An 8305-nucleotide genomic window follows, 5' to 3' on the forward strand; every position below is an offset into this window, starting at 1 on the left:
TAGGCCGGGCCTAGAGGGCACCAGGGGTGTGTGTGTGTCGGGGGGAATCCTGGGCCGGGCCTGGGGGGCACCAGGGGTGTGTGTGTTGGGGGGTCCTAGGCCGGGCCTGGGGGGCACCAGGGGGTGTGGCACAGGGGTGGTGTTTGCAGGCTGCTGGTATGGGCCAGTTAGACCTGTGCCTGAACGTACAGCCCCATCCTAGAGCGTGCGGGGGCTGTGCCATGTGGGGATGGCAAGGAAGAGTCCCCACATGTGGAATTCCGACACACACAGACACACACGCAATCGGTGACCTTCAGACCATGGTGCAGGGCACCTCTCCTTGCCCCAGTGTCTGTCTGACTGTACAGCTCATTCCACGGCAGGCAGGAGGCTCTAGACCCATTAAATGCAGGTGGTTTCAGGAATGTTATATCCTAGTATTGTATGATGCCAACTTTTTTTGTGTCTGGTCCCTCTGAAGCTCGATGTGGTGCCAGCCCTGTGAGGGCAAAGGGCTCTCGCAGGGTTTGGGGAGGGGAATCCCGCGGCTCTGATAGGAGCCATGAAATGCCATTTATGCAGCTAACCTCTGTTTGTGGATTGTTACGTAGTGATAACAGATCCTGACAAGTGTCCAACTGGTAGAGAAACATTGTTCACGGCCTGTTTATATCCAGCACAAGCTCTCTGCTAAAGGGGGAGAAATGCCTGAGTAGGTGCTGGGCAAACTATCTGCCCTGGCTGCCCAACGCAAGCAGGGAGGAAGGCAGGGATCAGGCCCTAAAGGCGCAGCCATTGGGGATGGAAGGGATTTAGAAATCTTTTTATTTTAAGAGACGGACACAGTAGTTCAGGCAGAACACACTGGATTATCAGATTATGGCCTAATCTTCCAGGCTGCTTTGCTAGTGCTCTTCAGTCCTGAGCCTGAACCCCTAGCCTGATCCTGGGGCCCCTGTGCAGCTCAGCCAGTGCACCTTAACCTGACCCTGCAGCACCCAGTTCTGAAGCTCCCTGGCTCTGTTGTTTGTTTGTGCTGCAGTAGCACTGGGGACCCCAGGATTTGGGGCACTGCGCACACACAGCGAAAAGGTGAGCTCCTCCCAGAGGATCTTACAGCCTAAGTACCTTCTCAACCCTGCAGCACCCCCTGCTATGCCAGCTGTGCACCCACACTTCTCCGCTCTGCCACACCCCTTACATTCAGCATTCCTGACGCTCCAGTCCTGCCTTTGTGGAGCTGCTGTGGCTGCTGTTTTCCCTGTACCTGTGGGGTCAGGGTTGGCTCACAAGCGAGATGTTCGGTCTGTCGGATTCCTCTTTGAGAATGTGTTGGCATGGCTTGCGTCTCCTGCTACAGAGGTGCCCAGGATTATCATGGGGCCTCAGGACTGGGCTAACTGAGGTGCTGTGGGTTGGCATTGAGGTGCACTAGCAGAGTTGTGGGAGGGGTGTCCTGGAGCTGGACTAGCAAGGGGTGCTGCAGATTAGGATTGAGCTGCATGGGTGGAGCGGGGTGGGAGCCAAGTGTTGAGCCAGCAGAGGTGTTGCAGTTCAGGTCTGAGGTTGCACGGGCAGAGCGCTGGGACAGGGGGGTGCCCAGGGCTGGAACAGAGCACTAGCACGGCAAGGCAGGACTTGTGCTGCATTGGCAGAGCTGCGTGGGAAGCTTCTGAGAAGCCTGTCTCGCTATCTCTCTCCTATCAGCCTCCTCGACTAGGGTTCACGTTAAGGGCTCCCTACATTCTTCCCAAGCTTCTCCAAACCGCTCCCTTTGTCTCTCTCGCCCACTCCTGACTCCATGACTCCTCAGGCCACCCCCCTGCACTTGGAGCTCTTTCGCAGTCAATGTTTGCCAGGCCCACTCCCTCCCCACCTCCCGAGTCCCACCCTTCCGAAGCATTCTGGCTGTACGCTGATACTGAACCTGCTCGCCCCTTCAGCCTGGGAGGGCAGGGCAGGGATTCTGTTAACTCAGCAGATCGCGCCCATGTTGTGAGAGAAGATTCCCTGGGTCCCTTCTGGCCCTTGCTCTGCCAGTTGTAGCTGCAGGATGGGATGAGGGACCCTTGCCTGGTACTGCCTCCTGCTGTCGGGGTAGAGAACTGCTCCCAACTGCCCTTCCCCTCTCTCAGGTGTTGTACAATGGTGCCACCGTGAAGCAGGTGGACGTCCCCACGCTGAGCGGCTCCTTCGGCATCTTGGCATCTCACGTTCCCACCCTGCAGGTCCTGAAACCTGGAGTTGTGACGGTCTTTGCCGAGGACGGCACAGCGACCAAGTACTTTGGTGTGTGAAACTAGATGGGGCCCTGAAAGTGTGAGAGGAGGCAGCAGAGAGGAATTGTTGCCTGGAAAGGACTCCCCTTCAGGGTTACGGTGGGGGAGAATCTTTGCTTCACCATTGATCCCGGGAGCCTGGACTTCTGGGTTCTGTCTGTGGGTCTGGGAGGGGGCTGTTGTCCAATGGATGGAGGACTGGGAATCTGGACTCCTGAGTCCTGTTTATGGCTCTAGCACTGAGTGAGTCTGGGCAAGCCACATCATCTCTCTGCCTCAGCCCTCCGGTCAGTAAAATGGGGATAATCCCTCCTTCCTGGGGCTGGGGAGGGAGTCTGTCAGGCTTACAAAACCTCTGCAAAGTGCATTGAGGTGTTCAGCTGGAAGGTGCTATAGGAGTCCTACAACTGGGTGAGTGGCAAGTGAAGATTCACCATTGGAGCGTGCGCTAGTCCCCTGGCAGGTCCAGGTCGTCTGTCCGGTGACTAGAGCGCCTGGGGCAGTGAGAGCTGACAACAGACCTGACCTCGCAATGCTGCTGCGGGGGACGGCTAAGAATGCGTAAGCTCCACTAGATACAGATGGGGGTACCAGCCATTGTCACTCCTTCCCACCACTGTTATCCTGTGACCTGGCCCCACAAACCAGGCTTAGCTCACAGCCCTGCCCTGTACCTGGGGCCCGTGGGCTGCCCACCGCACCCGCTGACTCAGTCCCCCTGCTGTTGTGTTTGCAGTGAGCAGTGGCTCCATCACAGTCAATGCTGACTCCTCGGTGCAGCTGCTGGCAGAAGAGGTGGCCACTTTGGACATGCTGGATCTCGCTGTGAGTACCCTGCGATCACCTGCCTACGCTGGGTGGCAGGGCTGGGCCCCGCTTGCTAGCAGGGCAAAGCTGAGGTCTTCTGTGGGAGATTCACTCCTTATTCCTCCTGTGTGGGCTGCCTGTCTCAGGAGCTTCCTGTGGCTGAGGAAGGCTTTCCAGATCAAGGTCTGTTTCCTCACCCTGAGCTCTCCACCCACTGCCCAGGATCATAGAGTTAAACCTTCCTTTAAAGGATACAGGGGAAAGAAGCTGAGTTAAGCTCTCCCTGCAAGCTGCATCCCTTTGTCCTGGAGTGTTTAGTGATCTTTCTCTACTCCACACCTGCTTCAAAGTCTTGGGGGGCCCCTCTTTTAACCATGGGGCCCTTCAATAGGCTGTCCAAATGCCCAGGCTGGCCTCAGACCCACAGAACAAGCCTCTCTATGCACCCTGCATATGGATAAGTACCGGTGTGCAGGACTGGTCTACACTGCAAAGGCTGCAAAATTGGGCTGCTGGGGTTTGCTCCAGCTTCCAAGGACAAGCCTCTCTGGTGCCCTCCCACAAAGGTTTTTAGTGCTGCTGGCTCAGCAGTTGCCTACTGTGGCATTGCTGAGTACGCCCTTACCCTCTAAAGAGTGGTTTGTTACTGCAGCTCTACCGACTCTTTTAAAGTGACAGCTGCCCTGGGGAAAGAGGCCTGGCTGGCTGACCTGGGGCAGCAGGTCCTGTCTATTCTCTGCCCTGGGACACCTCAGACAATGCCCCTGGCTGAGAAGGTCACTTGGTCTGTCTCACTGGCCTCTGCCAAGACAAATTTTGTTCTCGTAGGTACTGTGGGCTTGAAAAGGGGCTTGACTTGAATGAGCAGTGTGTGGCATAGGGGTGTCCCTGAGCACCCCACCCTGGGCACCCAGTGCTGGTGTGGGGCCCAGCTCATTAAGTCCAGCCCCCGTAGTAACAGCCACCTGCTCAGCTCAGTGGTGCACTTCAGGGTGTAGCTGTTCCAGCACCAGAATCCCCGGATGTGCTGGAGGCAGCTGTGCTCTGACGTACTTTCCTGCTCCTAATCCCTGGTGACCGCTCTCCCCCTTGCTTGTGTGTTTACAGACTGCTAAATCGAATCTGGATAAGGCCTTGTCCCAGCTGGCTGCAGCACCTGATGAAACAGCTAAAGTAGAAGCCCAGATTAACGTGGAAGCCACTGAGGCCCTTGTAAAAGCCCTGGAGTAATTAGGGTAAAGCATCTTCTGTACCATGGCCTGGTGGGGAGCTCCTGATCTTTGCTGTTAGCTCTGCCCTCTCTGAAGCCCCATCTAGAAGGGCTGAGGCTGCGCAGGGCTCGACAGCCAAGCTTCCCTGACTGCCCTGATGGAGGAGGGAACCTACTTGCAGCCCTGGCCCTCTGTGAACAACCAGAGGCAGACACTAAAGCAGTTGGGGGTATGCCCCGTCATAGCGGACCTCTGCCATTAGATGGCAGCATGTGCCAGGTCAATCTCTGATCACAGCTGCAGGGCAGGAGGGGTGCCTGGTTAGCAAATTGCTAGAAGGTGGCTAATGCCTGGACACAGTTGGTTCCTGGCCCAAGCTGGAGTCTCCACATTTATGGTGGCACTCTGGTTAATATGTCACTGCTATTAACAGACTTCGCTGTGGGGTCTAGATACAGCCTCAGACCCGGCAGGGCAAATTCGGGGCTGGGGCGGTAGTGGGAGTCTGACTTACAGGTGGGGTATATGGCAGGCTGTGCCATTCTAAGTTAAATAGCTACACATGCCCCCTCTTCCCCCCATTTTGACATTGACCTCCTCAGTGAGAATGGATTGCTCCTGTCTCTGGTGCGTGCTGGGCCTTGGTGCTTGGCTGAGTTCCTGCTGGGTTTGAAAGGAGCTGCACTGGTAGCCCCAAAGACCACTTGAGTGGGTATAAGGGCAGGCTGCCCAGCTGTTAGCCCCTGGTCATCTTCATGGATGAGCAGAGAGCTTGGTCTGTAGGGCCGGTTTGCTCCTTGCCTGCTCTCCTGGGGCTCTCAAGGGTGCTTGTGGTCCTCAATGCCTTGTTTCACACAGGCCCCAAAATGCCCATCGGCCATGAACAACCTCCAAGCCTTCCCCATTGCTCCTGAGCCTGGATCCCTTCCAAACCTTTCCACTTGTGTGTATTGCAGGGATTCTGTTGTCGACATGCAGAAGCCATGGACTGGGGCTGGGCCCGGCTCCCCTTCCCTCACCACCCATTTGTACAGATGGCATGAGACAGATTCGCTTTGATCAATTAAAGAAAACAAAAGCCCCAACTTGCTGAGTGTGACCTTCTTCTGAGGCAGGTTCAGCCTGTGGAGCGGAGCCCATGGTATGCACCAGCCAGATTGCACAGTGCTCCTCTGCAGGTGATGTGCTGATTGTGGGGATGTTCCTGTCCCAGCTGTGGTCTGGCTGGGTAAAGCTGGGAGCAGTTGCCCCAGACGTGTAGGGTTGTAAGGTCCCCTTAGTTGGTTGCATCTCCGTGGAGAACCATGCAAAAGGTTTCTTCTAAGTCACATTCTTCACTCCTTGGCACCAGCGTGTGGAACAATCTGCCTGAATGGTAAGATTAGTGCTGTGCCAATGGCACAGTGGGGCAGCCTTAGGGCTTGGCTACACCAGGCAGCTTTTACCGACAAGCCTATGTCGACACTTTTGCAGACAAAATACTTCCAGCCCCGCGAGTGGCATGGGCTTTGTCAGCAGGAGAGCGTTCACACTGCTGCTTGCATCGGCAAAACTCTTGTCTTTTGCAGTGGGGCTTTAAGTACCCGCGAAAGACAAACATTTTGGCAACAACTGCGCAGTGTAGACGTATCCGCAGACTCGGATCCTATCTCCTTCTGCATAGTAATGGCTTGCAGGGAGTTAGAACCAAAACACTGCTCATCACCCACCTCAGCTCTCCCTGTGAACTGGTCTGCTGCATATGCCTGCAGGGATTCCTGTCAGTGCTCATGCTACTGTCTGCATTTCTGGGAGGAGCGTGCTTCTGCCCAGAAATTGTCTGATCCCCTCCCTGGAGCGTGCTGCTCCATCTTCCCTGGACACCAGACATCCTGCAAGTGAGATGAGATCTTCCCAATCCTCCCAACATCGAGCTCTGAGCTGGCTTCGTTCCCAGATTGGGAGAGGGGGAGAGATCCTTCCTGAATGGCCTGGGAGTACACAATATATTTACATGTATTGGGATGGCCGTTGGCTGTGGCCCATCCCTGAGATTTTTTACCCTAATATTGGTGAAGGCTCCTTAGCTCGGGCCAGTGTCTGAGGCTGGGTTGGGGCTGTGCTCAGCCTTCCAGCTGGGAGTAGGAGTGAGCTGCTTAGTGTCTCCCCCTGAGGGCTAGCTAATCCCCACCTGCTGCCTCAAATGTCAGAGAAGATGAGCATCACCTAGGGGGAGGAGTGGGCTGGAACAGAAGAAAATCTGGTTCTCCTTCTTGTCCCAGAGCCTGTTCTAGGAAGCGTGTCTCACAAATGGCACCATCTGCCTCCAGGATCTTAATCTGATACTGACCACCTAGCTCTTTAGGTGGGAGGATCGTAAAGCCCTCTCGGTGGGGCCTCACAGCCTCCTGGGCGGTTGCGGGGTATCCTGAAGCCCGCTTTAGGCACGGAGAGTGGAGTGACTTGGCCAAGGACACCCACACGGTCAGCCCTCCCTCTTTCTGTGCTTTCATCACCGTTTCTCAGTCTTTTGGCACCCACTGGAGACCATCCAACTCATGTCGCTGGTGATCTCCATTGGCTGAGACTCTAGGAAATGTCAGTGGGCAGCAGAGTTATCGTCTCACTCCCCTCCTTGCGGTGTGCCCCTCCCCCCTCGCTCTGTGCAGTAATGCCTCCTGAGTGTAACATGGTTATTTTCAGCACTGCTGCCTCTTCTCCTCTCCCTCCCTCCTCTTTTTTCCCCCCTAATCAGAAATAGTGCCGATGGTGTTAAATTCCTCTAAACGCTCCTTGTTGCAGAGCTTGTTTGGAGCTCTGCTGACTTCCCTGTGCTGCTACAGCGCGTTTTCCCTTCCCTTTCGCTGCTCCTTTTAAAGGTCAGGCATTGCGCTGTGCATAAGCAAAGCCTCAAAGTCAGAACGAGTGCTAATTAAAATGTCTCAGGAGTAACTGGGGCTGGAACTGCTTTGATTCCTCTTCCATGCTCTCTCCCCTGCTTCTATTTGTGGCTCGTGTGTGCCTGGCTTGACGCATGCCTGCATCTCTCCTTCCAGCGGAAGGTGGCTTTTTTTTTCTTTCTGTCTAATGGAAGAGCGTTGGCGAGGCCGGGAAGCTGTGGAAATGGCCAGCTGCTATTTTTAGGACCGGAAAAGTGTCTCCATCAACAACCCCTCTAGCTATTCAGAGCATCTCTTGCCAGCTTTGGCTAGCAATGGCAAAAGTGCAGAGTGATGGCAGGCGCAGGGGCTGTCTGAGATAGAGACGCAGAGAGGTATGCACCTCTCTTTATGGCAGAGGATGGTCAGTGTCCACTTCTGCGCTTGCCCTTCTCTTATGTAAAGCGGTGGATGCTGGGAATTGTAGTCTCCGCAGATAGTGCTTCTGGGCAGCTGTGACTTGCTCAGTTCATCTTATCCGGCCAGCTATACCCTCCCAGGAATCTGACCAGCCAGGCCCCGGATCCTCCTGCGATGACTGACAATGGAGAGGGGAAGCTGAGAACTTCCATGCTGGTCCAAGCTTCTTGCTCCGGGTGTGTGGTCATTAGGATTTTAGTGCACCGTGATGGGGCTGCCCTGGTAAACATTGGCCTGTGCTGCATGGGGGCTGGAAGGCACTCATCCCTTAGAGCTGTACTAGATGTGTGTGCTCTCTGAGTTGTCCAGAAATACTTTGGTCACATGGTGTGTACATCCCACCTTGCTCACTACTGCCCCCTGTGGGCAGTGCTGGAAGCTGCCTTCCCATAAGCTGGTCACCTTGCATCTTGCAAAAGTGTCCCCCAGTCCTTCTGCCCCTTCTCCCATAGCCTGCTACCCAGCTCGCCCAGGCTCTGCTAACTTCTCTCTCCTTCCCCATCAGAACTGATTGCCAGGATTGTTATGTATATAGCAATGTTATCCTGTCCTCCAGCTTATTCTGAGATGAGCCTTCTGCCCACGTAGGAAGCCAGCATCTGTCCTATCCTTTTGCTGCCGCAGCTCTGGCTGCTGCTTGCCTGGAAGCTACAGCTGATTTGCTCTGCTCAGCGATCTCGCTTGTATC

The 8305-nt window shown here is 55.2% G+C and overlaps 1 protein-coding gene across 1 annotated transcript in view; it reads left to right on the forward strand.

The window, feature by feature from the left end:
* Positions 1-5364, forward strand: part of ATP5F1D (ATP synthase F1 subunit delta) — an 11535-nt gene extending 6171 nt beyond the window's left edge. The window contains exons 2-5 of the mRNA XM_032788409.2: positions 1961-2271; positions 2998-3086; positions 4176-4303; positions 5236-5364. Of these exons, the coding sequence (XP_032644300.2) occupies positions 1961-2271; positions 2998-3086; positions 4176-4298 (523 nt within the window). The 3' untranslated portion in view covers positions 4299-4303; positions 5236-5364. The remainder of the gene's footprint in view (positions 1-1960; positions 2272-2997; positions 3087-4175; positions 4304-5235) is intronic.
* Positions 5365-8305: the final 2941 nt, after the last annotated feature.

Source organism: Chelonoidis abingdonii, chromosome 11, assembly GCF_003597395.2.
Source record: "Chelonoidis abingdonii isolate Lonesome George chromosome 11, CheloAbing_2.0, whole genome shotgun sequence".
Taxonomy (NCBI): Eukaryota; Metazoa; Chordata; order Testudines; family Testudinidae; genus Chelonoidis; species Chelonoidis abingdonii.